Source organism: Conger conger, chromosome 6 (assembly GCF_963514075.1).
Source record: "Conger conger chromosome 6, fConCon1.1, whole genome shotgun sequence".
Lineage (NCBI taxonomy): Eukaryota > Metazoa > Chordata > Actinopteri > Anguilliformes > Congridae > Conger > Conger conger.
The window spans coordinates 55,191,585-55,206,704 of record NC_083765.1 but is presented as its reverse complement, the minus strand read 5'-3'; the positions used below and the strand labels follow the sequence as shown (position 1 = coordinate 55,206,704).

The 15,120-nt window shown below is 39.2% G+C and overlaps 2 protein-coding genes across 2 annotated transcripts; both read left to right on the top strand.

The window, feature by feature from the left end:
* The first annotated feature begins 317 nt into the window (after window positions 1-317).
* Window positions 318-4,435, top strand: cenpn (centromere protein N). Its single transcript, XM_061246622.1, has 10 exons — window positions 318-576; window positions 885-930; window positions 1,231-1,290; window positions 1,391-1,464; window positions 1,592-1,765; window positions 2,278-2,379; window positions 2,481-2,535; window positions 2,786-2,895; window positions 3,077-3,188; window positions 3,955-4,435. Exons 1-10 carry the CDS (start codon window positions 406-408, stop codon window positions 4,071-4,073), a joined length of 1,023 nt encoding a protein of 340 aa, XP_061102606.1. The 5' UTR covers window positions 318-405; the 3' UTR covers window positions 4,074-4,435.
* Window positions 4,436-5,632: 1,197 nt separating this feature from the next.
* On the top strand, window positions 5,633-14,084 carry LOC133131149 (ATM interactor-like). The gene is made up of 4 exons (XM_061246327.1): window positions 5,633-5,790; window positions 7,762-7,887; window positions 8,659-8,858; window positions 9,148-14,084. The coding sequence occupies exons 1-4, from the start codon at window positions 5,761-5,763 to the stop codon at window positions 10,898-10,900; spliced, it is 2,109 nt and encodes a 702-aa protein (XP_061102311.1). The 5' UTR covers window positions 5,633-5,760; the 3' UTR covers window positions 10,901-14,084.
* Window positions 14,085-15,120: the final 1,036 nt, after the last annotated feature.

The following is a 15,120-nucleotide window of genomic DNA, read 5'->3' as shown; positions in this document are numbered from 1 at the left end:
GTCTGGAGAAGAGAAGAGGGGATAGGGTCAAGGGCACAGGTTGTAGGGCGGTGGGAGAGAAGGAGTTGAGAAACCTTTTAGTGGATAGGCCAAACCTAGTGTCAAACCTTTAAGTGGATAGGCTACAGCAGCAGAAAACTGCGTCTAATAAATACCTAATAAAGTGTTCACTGAGCGTATATATAATAATTATAGATCATGTAATACATTCAGTAGGTGGCAGTAATGTACAAATCGTATGCTGACAGCCTTTAATCTCACTGAATTTCTCAACGGAAGTTGACGCTTTGGAATTCAACTCCGCCGATTGGCTGAGGCTCATTTGAGTAGCTTTCGCCTGGTTGGCGGTTTATTCGTACATTTTGCTGCCGAGTTAGCTTGTCAGCTAAAGGTTTGTCTCTGAAAATGGATGATTCTGTAAAACAAGTTTTACGACAAATTATCCGTAGAATACCATCGAATAAACTACGGAATACGCTGAGCAAATGGGAGCACATTTCAAAGAAGCAGTTCCAGTCACTAGAGTTTACGCAGGCGAAATCGCTGCTTTGTGACAATCTTCTTTCTCTATGTGAGGTAACGTTTACGAGAAATTAATCGCAATAAACCTAACCTTTCATAAAAATGGATGGGCAAAGTGTATCATGCGTGTGGTAGCTAGTTAGCTAGCTACTTGTAACTTCTGCTAGAAGTTCTAGCTATTAAGTTAACGTTACGTAACAGGCAAAGTTAGTTTATTGTTTAGCTATTGGCGATAGATTACAGTGGCCTGTGTTGGCAATCGGAAATCAAGCTAACTAGTGTTGGACGAATGCTGTTGGATGAAATGAAGTGGGCGGCTAGCTGTTGCTGTCTTGTCAACAATCTTGTTTTATTTTCACCAGGAAAATGAGTTATCCATGAAACACGTGACAGAACTGGAAATGATTTGTAAGTAATCTGGCAAAATGAATAAAGTTACCCTTAAATGTCAATATGGTATTGAGAGTACAGCAATACCATGAATGTTTTTTCAAACGAGTCCAGTAGTTTTTATGTCAGAATAACGTTCGCTCTGTAACGTTAAGTTATGGGAAACAATGTGAAAGCTAGCTAACTTGACAGTCTTTCTGGACTCATTGGGTAGCGTAACGGAAGTAGCTAGTAGTACATCAAACATTACTTAGCTACCTAGGTAATTGATAACTTGAAAGCCATTAAAAGCCTCATCTCATTTGTTTTCTCATTCAGACCGTATAGAGCACCCTGCGCAAGGAAGTTGGAACGTATGCCAGCTTATTGACCCCGAGGGTAATGTCGATGTCTAAATGGCGTGAATTTGTATTTCTGCACACACATTATCGTTACTGTTTTGATCATTTTTGCTCATTCTGTAACTTCTCTTCCACAGAAGAGGCCCTGACAGTCGACTCGCTGCATTTCAAAGAGTCATTCAAAGCACACTTGAAATGTCTCATCAATCATGTAATTATCAGCTCTTAATCATAGATATCCTGCATGTTTTAGATAAAAAGTATTTTGGATTTGTGTTTTGATAATGATATATCCAACCAAGCTCTGCAAATGCATGTTTGTTATGTTTTCCATAAAGGTTTCTGTAAAAATGAAGAAGCACGAAGATGACGCCCTATGGATTCGCATTGCTTGGGGGGACAATTTCACCCAGCCAAACCACCTCAAACCAACATATGTTGTGCATAATCTTCAGACACCATATGTATTTGTATCTGGCTTGACTATGAAGCACAGACCTTTGTTACACCAGGTAATGCAATGACAAACCTCCCTCCAAACAAATTGAACACTACTGACAAACTGTTGCCTTTGTTCTGGGAGCTGAGGTTGACACGTCAGTTTTATACAAATCTATTAGGACATTTGTGGCTTTTTATTCTCTAATTTGGATAAATTGGCTTGCAAGATTTCCCATTCACTCTAGTCAACCAGCCGAGGTATTTAGTCATTAGCTGAATGAAACTTCCTTGGCCATATGAGCAATGCTACAGCTTTTTTGGCTCTTTACTAGTGAGATGTGGGATTCTGTCTATGTAGAACAGAACCGGTGGCCCTAAACAAGGACTGGAAAAATGATCCCTGCATACAAATAAATAACAATACTGTGCAATTAAAATGTAAAAAAAATGTTAAACTTGCATTCTGTGGACCAGTGATGGTTCTAACCCAAACCATAATAATACTTATTTTTGGAAGTATTAGTGTTGTCATTGTGGGCTGTCCTGCTGAGTGTGGTGTAATGTAATCTGCTCTGACCACCAGGCCTTGGTCCAGTCTGGTCATTATGGTGCTGTAAAGGATGTTCACCTCAGTGGGCGGTGCTTGACTGCTTTAAGAGATCTCTTAATGAGACAGTACAAGCAGGTAAGTTGATCCCTTTCTCTCTGCCTTTGAGGAGATGGGTGTTAACATGCCACGACATCAGAGGAAAGATGCTGACAAATAATCTTCATTTCTATTTGCAGGTTTTTCCTGTAAAACATCCAAAGCTCTTAGAGGAGAAAACTCCACTACCACGAAGTATGTGACAGTGATTTTCACAATACACATGATTTAAGTACAGAATGCTATGTGCTGTAATTAAATTGGGAGGAAATGAGTACCCTTATTAGAACCCTTTTTGGGATTGTATTTAATTTGCCATTATTGCGGCAAATTTCTTAACAAGAAAGAGCAACTTTTTTGTTTATTCTCAAGAAACTGACATGTGGCTTGCTGATTTATTTGTGCTTTTATTAAAGCTGGGTGGTAATAGCTGGTTTTATCTTAGCTCCCTGTATAGAGATCGAGGACACAAAACATGCTGAAAACCGAATGCAGATGGCTGCTGAGGCGTTCGGCGAGGGAATTCTGCCAAAGCTGGAAACGGCTGTTTATAAGGTAAATGGAGTCACACAGATAATATTCTTTTTAATCTTTATTTTATCCTGTTCATTTTACAGCTGATGGTGAGTGAGGGAACTGATGAGATGAAACGATGTGGATGGTATGAAATGGGGATGGTTTGTGTATGCATGATCCTCCCTGACACAATTTGTATGTTTTTATTTATTTATTTCAGCTGGAAACAAGGTTCAAAGAAAATGAGATGGGAAGAGAAGAGCCCTTTAGAGGTGTGGTGAAGTTTGCCAGCAGCAACCTACTGGAGTCGTTAAAGTACTGCGTCTCATCCGGTACGATTCAATTTCTTTCCTCCTACTGACTTGTATTTAGAGGGTTTTTCCTTACTCTTAATATCCAGGGAAATTTCTGTGGCTTCAACTACATTGTCATTCACAGACTGTAGGGTAATGCAGCACCATGAATGAATGCTTATTTTAGGACAATGATTAGCTATTCTGTTTGACTGATTGCATTCTAAGCTCTTCGCATTATAAGGCCAGTTTGTTTTCAGGCCCTGCCTCCTTGCATGCCGTAACCACAAGGGGGCGCATGCAAAAGGCATTCTGCATTTTTTTAAAGAATCAGTACAAGAAAATTTGTATTCAACTGAGATTTGAAATAGTTTTTAATTAATTTTAGTATCCTGAAAGCAATAAGGTTCTTAATATTACTAATTATAATAAAGTTTTCATACCAAAATCTTTTAGAGACCATGGTAATTGCATAAGTAACAATGATTTACATTTTAACCAATTAGTGATGCATCCATTTTTGTGGACTGCCAATTAGGAGTGAACTCGAAGTGACTTACAGAAGGCACGCCATGTCAAATGTCCAGCTCTTATTTACGAACAATGTCCTTAAGTAAATTTTTATTATTTTAGACCTTGTCTTGTGGCATAATGAGTATTTTAAATGCATGGAAAAAGTGATTGTACAGGTTCCTTGAAGTTGCAGTATAAGATGTCACAAATTGTTATAATACTGAAACAGAACTTGCCTAATATTCAAGTCTGTTTTGTTGACAAAAACTAACATAATCCTCTTGTGTGTCAGGGATGGCATCTGCCCCAGTAACTCCACTGCTTTCATCTATCACCCAGAAAGGAAGGAATTACTTTGTAATCACAGACAAAGGACCTGGAATCAGCAACACGCCAGGTCCAAAGATCTGATGTTCAGAGACTGCTCGGTTAATATGTTTTTACCATAAGGAACCCTAACTTCTTTGGTTTTGTTTATTGATTTGACCATTGTATAGCTTCATTTGTGAATAAGTGATTGTATATATTACTCTAATATAAAAGTAAATTTTTTTTTTTTTTTTGGCACATTGCCAATGTGTAGTTCATCTCTAAAGAGAGGATTAAGAAGGAGGATTTTAGACCATTCAACTTTCCCTACCGCACCATGTACTTGATACCAAGATGCTTTCAGGTTTCGTTTATATACGTTTTTGTATGGTTTTTGTGTTTTAGAGTCATCATTTCTGATTTTAGCACCCTTTTCCCTCTAAATAAATTGCAGTACAACAGTACATGCGAGTTGCGGTGTTTTTAATCTTGGAAACTGTACACAGCCCTTGCCTATTGCACTAGTTAATGTGGCACATGTATTCTGAATGGCCAAAGCACTCTTTCAGTAACATAATGTTATGCTTTATTTTTTCCCCTAAGGTTGTTATTTAGTTTTTAGAATATAATATATTTGTTAATAATACACTACGTAGTAATGACAAACTGACTTGGAAAATGTTCTAAAGTTCTAGAAAGGTAGAAATGATAGAAAGATGATTGCATTACCACTTGGAACAGGTACAATTGTGTCATGTTTTGCAATCAGACTACAAATGAACCTGCAGGGTTTCTCATGAATACACTCAGGTTAATCAAGTTATTGGGTTCTGGGTTTTTTCTTCCCAACACTTGCAAGAACTAAGGAATGCACTATCTAGTTCTGTGGCTGATGTCAATAACTGATATTTGACCATATTGGTCCCTGCCAATACCTCCCGTATTTACAGCACGCATTGACTTCCCTAAGCCTCTCTTCAACGGTTTCAAAGTGTCAAAATACTAATAATGTGGAGATTAACTGCCTTTGGATTACATGGGCGTTTGATGTTCAGCCTGTAATTCTCGAGGCCATAGAGTAAGTGTGTTTGAGATGTTTAGTTGTAATTTTACGCCTGATGGGTGGCGGGTGAAGTAGCGTCGTCCAAACCAAAGTCTAAAACTTGATAATGAAACTGTTTATTATTCCTCGATACAAATGTGTCCTTATCGGGTGGGTTTAATCAATGGATTTAAACCACGTCATACCCTTTGCTAAGGCGTACAACAGATGTGCAGTACTCAGGAACTGAGGAGTCCGATAATTGGTCACAAGTAGCTACAGTACAAAGCCTCAGGATATTTAGTGGTAAGATAGGGGAATAATCTTTTTTGTTTGTTTGTTTTCTTAAAGCAATACGAAGCCAATAGTGTTCATTATGTTAAAATTTGAAGTTGGACAGGAGATTATGTAGTAAAACATCGCGAATTTCTGACAAGACGCTTCACTCGCAGGGTGATACTTTTTCCCGGAAGTGGGCGAGTTCTCTCCAGTGTGCGCCCCGTGCTGTTTATGTTCTAGGGGGCTGACTGCTCTGACTGACAACGGAACATGGCTGCCGCCTCAGAAAGCGGTGCACATCCATACATCGACAGTGCCGACATCCGAAAAGACAACAAAGATAAGAATTCACGACCCAGGGAAATTATAAAGCCCTCCATCACGGAGCTAACTAAAGAGGTGCGGACGAATATCCTCTGCACAGTGGAAGGATGCGGCAAGATTCTCCCGAACACTCCAGCTCTGAACATGCATCTTGTCAAATCACACAGGGTCAAGGTAGATATTTGAATTTTCATTTATTTGCCTCCTAAAAGTGTTTTTGTTGCCATGTGTTGTATAATTAGACTGCTGTCAAGTGACGTTGCTTTGCAACTGAAGCTTGGTGTAAGCTTGGAGCAAAATTGCATGGGCAAATCATTGAACCGTGTTAGTTTAATTGTGTGTGGCTGGCTGGCAGGCTATTCCATTGCCTTGCCTGTAAAAGTCAACATCGACATAATGTTCTGTCCATTATTCTGGTTTGCTCCAGATTTGCTCCCACGTAGTTGCAGATCATCTTTATTTTCATTACTTTTCTCTCATGACTTTTGTACGCATACTGTATAACTGTATTGCTGCTGATGTCACTCTGGTCCGTCCAATTAGGTAGCGTTACCAGATATTGCATAACAGCATAGCATAAAGAAATTATCCATCATCGCCCTATATTTCATAACTTTTTTTCATCTTTCAGGATTAATTACAGTTGTATGTAGGCTATTACCTGTAATATTAACTATTACACAGATTTGACACAGTCTTAATTCACAATGCGATTCTGTGAATAATTGTCGCTTCTACAGCTCATAACAATTCATGATTAAAACGCTGAACCTGTGGTAAAAATCTATTCAGAGAATAACATCCCATTTTTAAAACTTCACGGAGTGGATGGAGAAAGCAGATTGGTCTGCTGTCCGTGGAAGGTATACAGAATGTCAGCCTAGAAACAGTGTTATTCACCAATGGCGGTGGAGCCTTAATATCTGACAGCTGAAGTAATACTATCCAAGTCAGTAGAGAAGAAGGGTCTGCCCTGTCTCCCACAACAGGAATGCATTATTAATCAGTGCAGCATTAGATATAATTTCAGTATAACATGAAGCGGACTTTGTTGTCTCCAGCCATCACTACACAGTGCTTCTGTTGAACTGAATCCCATTTCAAGGTTTTACACCCACACAAAACAGACTGTATTGAGCTTGCCTTATTCAGTGTTCTCTTAGCCAATTAGAGCTGCTGTATGGCACATAGAGATATGTGACTTTTCTATTATTTCTTCTCTGACAGAGGAATAAGTGACTGAAATAGAATGGTTTTTCGCAATGCTATTTTGACTGCTCTTTCTTGCCTGCTGCAATGTCATCTTTCTTATTGATTTCAATCATACACACAGACCATTTCTCCTTTCAGTCATACACAGACCCCCTCCACTCCTTCATTTCTGAACCCTGTGGGAAATGTTTGGAAATTAATCCTGTCTGTAGCCCCTTTAAATAGAAAATATCTTAATGCATCCTAGCCAATCCTGTTTGTATGTATGCTAATCTGTTGCTGGCCCATCCTGGAATATGTACTGCGCAATACTGTGAAATTATGTAAGCGTTATGCTGAGTGATATAGTGGATGTAGTTGATCACTGTTAAGCAGTGGTTTTCTTGATTAGGTGGATTGATGTTCTCGAAATAGCTTGCTCCTTGCTGATTGGATTATTGCCCAGACGTCTCTCTTATTTTGGTCAATGGGATAATTGCCTGAAGCTGCCATAAGTACAACAATTAGCAGCAAAGTAAATTGGTATTTGTCTGCATCATTATGTGTTTGCGCTGCCCCTTCCACAAAATTACCATCCCTTGTTATGTAACGGCTTATTAGCCGTTTTTAATTGAGCGTAGGGCTGAGGTAAGATGGAAGGGGCCATTTCCTCCACACTGGGCTGAATATAAACCATTAAGGTATTACTGAGGAGGCCTGCCAAAATAATACACTGTCCCGAGAGTTGGGTTAATGCAATATTGATTGACTTGTTGAGTGTTGAGTGGAGTCAGATGGACTGGGGCCAACTGGTCAAAGATGGAATGTGAAATTAGATGTTTTTTTTTTCCAAAGTTCTGATTGTATTGGTTTTGGGGGAGCATTTGGTTAATCTCTTTTCATTCAGGCTGTCAGTGGGAGGACTCACGTGCTCGTTGTTTTTATTCATTTCAGGACGGTCTTGTGAACCCCACGGTGAGGAAGAGCATGAAGGGGTCACAGAAGCTTTACTGCTGTCCAGTAGAAGGCTGTCCAAGAGGAACCAGCAGGCCTTTCTCCCAGTTTTCCCTGGTCAAACAGGTATAAAGGCCTGTAGCAATCTAGAATAATGTAATGGAACATTTGAAAAATACTGAGGGGTGTGGAAATGTATATTTATGTGCTTTTTATTCTTTGATTTTTAAATGTAAATATCCAGTTTTAGCCACAAAAGCATGCTTATTTTGCTTAAAATCCATGATACATATATATTTTTAGAAACTGTCTTTTAAATATAGTTAAAGTGACTATCTATTTCTGGTGGATTTAGTGGCATCTGTGGTCACTGCTGGTCACAAAAGGTCATGTCACACTGCAAATACCAGAGTTTCATTCAGAACTCAGCTATTTTCTAGTAGGATCATATCAAGTGCTTTATTTTCCAAGATAATCCAGCAGTAGTGTATCTGGGGAAAGAAGATTGCCTTTTGACAACCAGCAATGTTGTCTGACTAATATTGGGCGACATACCGAGCCAAGATGCATTTTGGGTTTTGGACACTCTCCTCCACATTCATCATGCAATGTTCTATGCATGCATCAGACCTCTAGCTCTCTTACAAGTCATCCAATTTGAATACATGGCAGGAATGTCACACCCAACATGAGCAGTGGGAAATTTAGGTGGGAGCAGGAGCAATTTATGAATGCAAACACATTGAATCAAATTTGCTACAAAAACACAACATTGTGAAAAGGTGAAATATATTATTTTTCAATTGGTAAAAAAAGTATGGATTGTCACTTTAAATGGCCGTTGTTATTTTTTGAGCAAATGTGGTATTTTTTCACACATTTCTTGTTCCTCTGTAGCACTTCATGAAGATGCACGCAGAGAAGAAGCACAAGTGCACCACATGCAGCAACTGTTACAGCACTGAGTGGGACTTGAGGAGGCACGCTGAGGATTGTGGGAAGACCTTTCACTGTACCTGCGGGTGCCCTTACGCAAGCAGAGCTGCGTTGCTGTCTCACATTTACAGGACAGGTCATGAGCTTCCTACGGAGCACAGGTACTCCTCCATTTCTATTGCTTTGTCTTAACCCTGTTTTATTAGCCCTGATTGATTCTAGAAGATTCCATAAAGTAATGGAAGTTTCCAGTTTTATGTTTATGTATAGCTTATGAATATTTTTGAAAGGCTATGACCAAGGAAGAGAGCATCCATTGCCTTAAGTAATGCCTCTTTATCCTGTAAATATTCTTAAGATCCGTTAGTGTGCGCCATCCATTACGTTTCACGCACAGTTTGCTTTTTGCTTACAATGGCAGTTGACAAGCACTTACTCTCCTCATTACAGATATCCCCCAGTCAAAAAGAGGAAGATGGATGGTGCTGCAAAAGCCAGGCCCAATGAGCATGTGTATCAAGTAGTGAATATGGGAAAAGAGCTTCTTTCTGACATGTTGATTTCAGCTCATGGAGCCTCTTACTCAGAGCCTGGGAGCCAAAACTTAAATTCCACAAAAAATATCCCAAAGCTTCTGCTGCCTAAACCAAAGATAGCCCTCCTGAATGTTCCCGTGATGCAGTTTGCCCACGTACCAGTTCTCCTCTCCTCAGCAGATAGTAATGCCATGAGATCGGTCCTTCTGACTGTAGACAGCCAAGGCTCTGTAATGAGTGCCGTTCACCTTCTTCCCCAATCCGCGGGAGCAGTGATACCAGCACTGGGTACAAGGACATTGAGTTCCAGAAATACTATGCCTGTTCCCAGCCTTGGACTGGACGGTGTGAGTGTCGGAGTCCAAGTGAACTTGGACGGTGACTGCTATGACCATAATCTGGTAAGTGACGTGGAACACAGGGGCAAGAGCACATCTGCTGATATCCAGACCGATATAACTTATCTCTCAAAGGGCCACCCACCAGTACCGCTGTGCTCTCTTGGCGAGGCCTTGGTTTCATCATGCTCCCAGACAGACATTAGTGTTGGCACTCAGGTCCTACTTCCTGTCAGTGTAGAGACACAGACCTTTCCATCACTGTCCAAAATCACCTCCTCCATAAGTGCACAGACAGACTCTTTAGGCCAGACTTACTCCTCCTCATACCATGTCACTAGGGAGACGCAGACAAATTACCGCCTGGCCATCTCTGAGGATGGAGGGCAGATTGACCAAGCTGTGATATGTGCAGACATATTTAATAGTGAGGCCCTCGGTGTTTCGACCCAATCTGTCTCAAAGGAAGGACTTTTCAGACCCGACAACGCTGTTGAAGAACCTCTGAATGGCAGTGACTCCTGTCCGTACGACAGTAAGTCTACTGGGATGATGTGTTTCAGTGCTCAGACTGACCTGCTCCACCCAAACCCCATGGCAGACAACCAGACACAGACTATGACATTGTTCAGTGACTTTGAGAAAATGCTGTCTGACAGTATGGACAGCAGTGCACTGGAGAGCCACAGCACACTGTCAGATGCCACAGCTAGCTGTGAAGTGGAACTAGCATCCGACCAAGAACAAACGCCGGGCATCGACTTCGACTTTGAAGAGTTTTTAAACGCTGTGCATATTCAGACACAGACTGAGGAGAGCGAGCTTCTCACCTTGAGTTCTGAGACTCACTTGGAGTCACTTGACATCGAAACTCAGACAGACTTCCTGTTCTTCAGCCACCTGCCAGACTGTGATGAGAATGGAAAGGCTCATTCCAACGATCTTGGCCTGGAGATGTTCGACACACAGACACAAACTGACCTCAACTTCCTTTTGGACACAACCAGCCACATACCCCTGGGGAACTTCCTCAAGCAATCAAGCTTCTCTGTTAGCACTGAGTCCACAGATATGGAGACACAAACGGACATGTTCCAGCCTGATGGCAGCCAGGTGACACTTAGCAGTACAGAGACGCAAACAGTGACCAGCTCTTTCGAGAGCCTGGGCAGCCTGTTCCTGACCAGTAACGAGACCCAGACGGTAATGGACGACTTTCTGACTGCCGACCTTGCCTGGAACATGGATTCTCATTTGAGCTCTGTGGAAACCCAGACCAGTGATGAGTTCTTCTCTCTCTTTCAGCACCCTGAGAAACCCAACAGTTGAGTATTCCTGGTGTCAGTCACTGAAAGGGCAGTTTCTGAGCCAGTTCGGTGTGCGGGGTGGGGATCTTTCATCCCACTTTACTCTGAGACCTCATGGGTAACATGGTCAGGACAGAAGAGGTTATTGGCAACAATGTTATTGTTTTGTAGATAACATTTCAAGAATTTTTATAACATCAAAAGCACTTTATCATTTTATGCATTCCTTTCCCAATACCCCATATGATTAATTTGCACAAAAAACAAAGTAAGTATTTTGTTGTACAGTATCTATATATTCCAATATGAACACTAATATTGAGCGGGCCAGGCTTGCCTCCTGTGAGAATATTATATGTGTAAATGGAGATTAGCATTTGGAATCACAGGGTGTCAGCATTCATATTATGTAGTCAAACTATTGTTCCAGAACACCACAAACTGTTTGTTGCAAGTTCTGACTTTTGCCATCTTTGATTCATTGATAGCATACCATTCCCACCAATGTAAACATCAATACTGTAAAGAACACCTCGTCATAACTTGATTTCAGCTACACCAGTGACTCTTACAGTAAATAAGGAATAATCCAAGGTTAAAGGGTTTTAACACATGAACAAAGAACCACCTGACACGAATCCACCTTGGACTAGATTATTCTGCTTATACCATACCTGCAAATGCAGGCAAAAGCAATCAAACAACCAATCAGATATTAGACCCTCCCTGCTGGCTTTGATGGGTGATATTTTCAGATTCAATTATTTCTCAGTTCACACTCATGCCAACAATCCTGAAATAATGAAATGTGGAAATGATTAATTGAGGATATATATCATTTAATGTGGAAATAATTTTGCATGTATTTATTTATGTTGACATTTCACTATTTGTGTAATTATTTAGTTATGCAACAATAGTTCTCCAGTCTTAGCCCATTCATTATACACAATATATCACACAATTTAGCTAACATAGCTACCTTCTCTATTTTGTGTTGGCTAGCTACTAAAGGAAAAGATTTGCAAAATGCCATTTCAAGACGTCACATATTAGCTAACTAAAGCCAATATTTTAATGCTTATCATTACAGCATTAGCTTTTTGGCCAATAATATCTTGATGTAATTCACAAAACCACTCATGTTTCTATCAAATGCCATTTCATAATAGCTTTATTGACCTGACAAAATTGTGGTCATTAAAAATGCCTTTCAGCTCATATTATACTGCCATAGCATTTCACCAAGGACACGCAAGGGGCTACGGCTCATTTAGCTGAGCAGGCAGCGCATTAATTTAAAATGGTGATTAAACTTTACCTGGACTACCTGTACATTATACAGTTTTAATGCGTGCATACCCTCCAATCAGGAGCGAGTATTCACCCAGAACATTGTATAATTATGCCTACTGCAGGATTTTAAAGGCATTGAGTTTGACTGTTACAGAATACATGCACTCCCATCACTTCCTGTGCTGCTTGTTGCACCCTGTAATTGGTTGTTTCATTTCAGCACACCTTCCATTCCCGTTGGACCTTTAATGAGCAAATACTTTAATGATTTGTGTTCTATATTAATAAGGCAAATCAACATGCTGTGAAAAAGGAATTTGAATACAATAGGTCCTTGCAGGGTCCAGATAATCCCATATAGGAGACTGAAAGTGTAGAAGCTCTCACTTTAATAATGCTCTGACATGACTGCATGTTTTATATTATGACCTTTCATGAGCTTTCTGACTGGAAAATTCATACTTCATGTTAAATAGTTTTCAAGTTTGATGATTTGTGATTTTGCATATACTGTACAGTATTGCATCTATTTACTTTTTGTTGTTTTCCGGGTACTGAATGAATATTTATTTTTGGTGTTGCTTTTCAACAAATTTCAACACCGTGCTGCTTCTTTAGGAAGGGACCCAGAGTGAAGTTATTTCCCTAATAATGTTAAATATATTGCAGAACATATTGTGTATCTATTGAGCAAGTATATTAATACTGTTTTTTTCTGAATAGATTCATATTTGAGTATTTTTGGTTCTATATATTTTCAATGTCAAATCTGAAAAAATGTGTATTCTTATTTAAAATTTGTGTTTGTAAAGCACAATATTTTTTGATGCTGTGTTTTTGTCCTGTTGTCCCACAATGTGGGACTGATTTCATGGAACCATTCCTTGTGCTGTTTTTTGGTTTTGTAATACTGGCTGTTTACTGCGTGTTTTGGACACATGGAATAGTCCTCTTTACTTAAACTAAAAAACTGCTGGGGATTGTTGTTTTCTGTACATAAGATGGACATGTGGTTATGAGAACACTACTTCCAATTTATCGCTGCTTTGACACCGACTGATGTTATTTTGGTGAAGCTGAATATGTACATATACCTTAAAATCATCTTTTTCTGTAGAGAATGCACTTCTTTAACTTATCTGTTTCAGGAAATTTCTTTAAAATTAAGTATTGGGCTTGCATATTTATTTAAGTTTCCCATGGCAAAATGGACTATTAAGTTACAGTGGCTTCAGAAACTATTCAGACCCCTTCACTTTTTGCACTTTATTGTGTTGTGTATTTACTTTTAAATGGATAAAGCTGCCATTTTTGCCCATCAATCTACACTCAATAACCCATAACGATAAGTGTTTTTAGAAACCCTTGCAAAAACTTAAACTATTCAGACCTGTTGCTGCCACACTCCAAATTGTGGTCAGGTGCATTCTTTAATTATCTCTAAGATGTGTCTAGAACTTGATTGGAGTCCACCTGTGACAAATTTAATTGATTGGACATAGTTTAGGAAGGCACACACCTGTATATACTTATTGAGCTCTTTATTAGGTATTTAATAGACTTATTTTTTAGACTTAATGGTCTTCTGCTGCTGTAGCCTATCCACTTTTAGGTTTGACGTGGTGTGTGTTCAGAGATGCTCTTCTGCATTCCACTGTATGAATAGGTCTGAATACTTATATAGAGAGATTAAAATTTTGATTTTTAATACATTTGCAAAAAGAAATTCACATGTTTTCACTTTTTCATTATGGGTTATTAAGTGTAGATTGATGGGCAAAAATGCCAATTAAATCTACAACACAATAAAGTGCAAAAAGTAAATGGGTCTCAATACTTTCTGAAGCCACTGTATATGTTCAGCTGTCAAATGCAGTAGTTACACAAAATAAAACGGTTCAGAAAAGGCACATCTTTCTTTCGTTCATAGTATGACAGTCCCTGAATTGGTGCTTTGTGTTGGATGACAATGTCTTGAACTGAATGCAATTGTTGATGCATACCACTTACATACAGTCGGCATTTTTACTGAAAATAATTCGCAAATGAATTTCTAATTAATGCAGGCGACTTTAAACACTGATCTTTTTCTTGGCTCATATAAATATTGGAGAAATACAATAGCTATAATATCACACACTAAAAGGCATCTTTTTCACTTAATCTACCATCACTATGGATGTGTGCATATCCCAAATCTCCTTCACATGTTGAATGTTCTCATTAGTACTTGCGTAGGTGGGATTCCAATTGTGAGCAACAATTCAAAGCCAGAATGTTTTTGCCAAAAAAAGCTGATAAGTTTGCTGTGCTTGCTAAGAATTGAAACTATCAGTTCACCATTTCATCAAATGAGACCCACTGCCTTGGTTTGAACCCTCGCGAAACTGGAATCTCCAACACTTTGTTTCTTAATTTTTCATTGGACACAAATATCTCTGGTGACCCAAAAAATGATGTGAAACTGTACAATTGAAATATCTTATTCTTGACCAACATTTTGAGTGGCATATACAGCTGATAAACCTCATGTAGCAAGGCTACCACGAAACCAGGCTTGATACTGGAAATGTACCATATTCCTAGTTTTTTTTTTAAGTTACTACAGTTCAATTAGGAGTGAAATTAATATTGAAAACATGCAACAGTAAGTTCAAACCAACTGTATTAGCAAAGCACAAGGTTTTAATGCACCAATGCTAGTTGTGTGGGGCAGGTGGGGAAGACCAATACAAAAGTACATTTTATAGGGGAGGGGCAGCATCACAATGTCTACCTGAACCAATAAAATCCATCATAAGAAATAATTACAGGAAACCTAATTGGGCAGTATTCCATATCTCCCCGTAACTATTAGAGTCTCTGAAAACCGTTATCAGTGTTCCTAATGAAACTGCTATTCCAAAGAAATGCAGCATTTTTAAAATGAAGACTTTTATTCAAAAT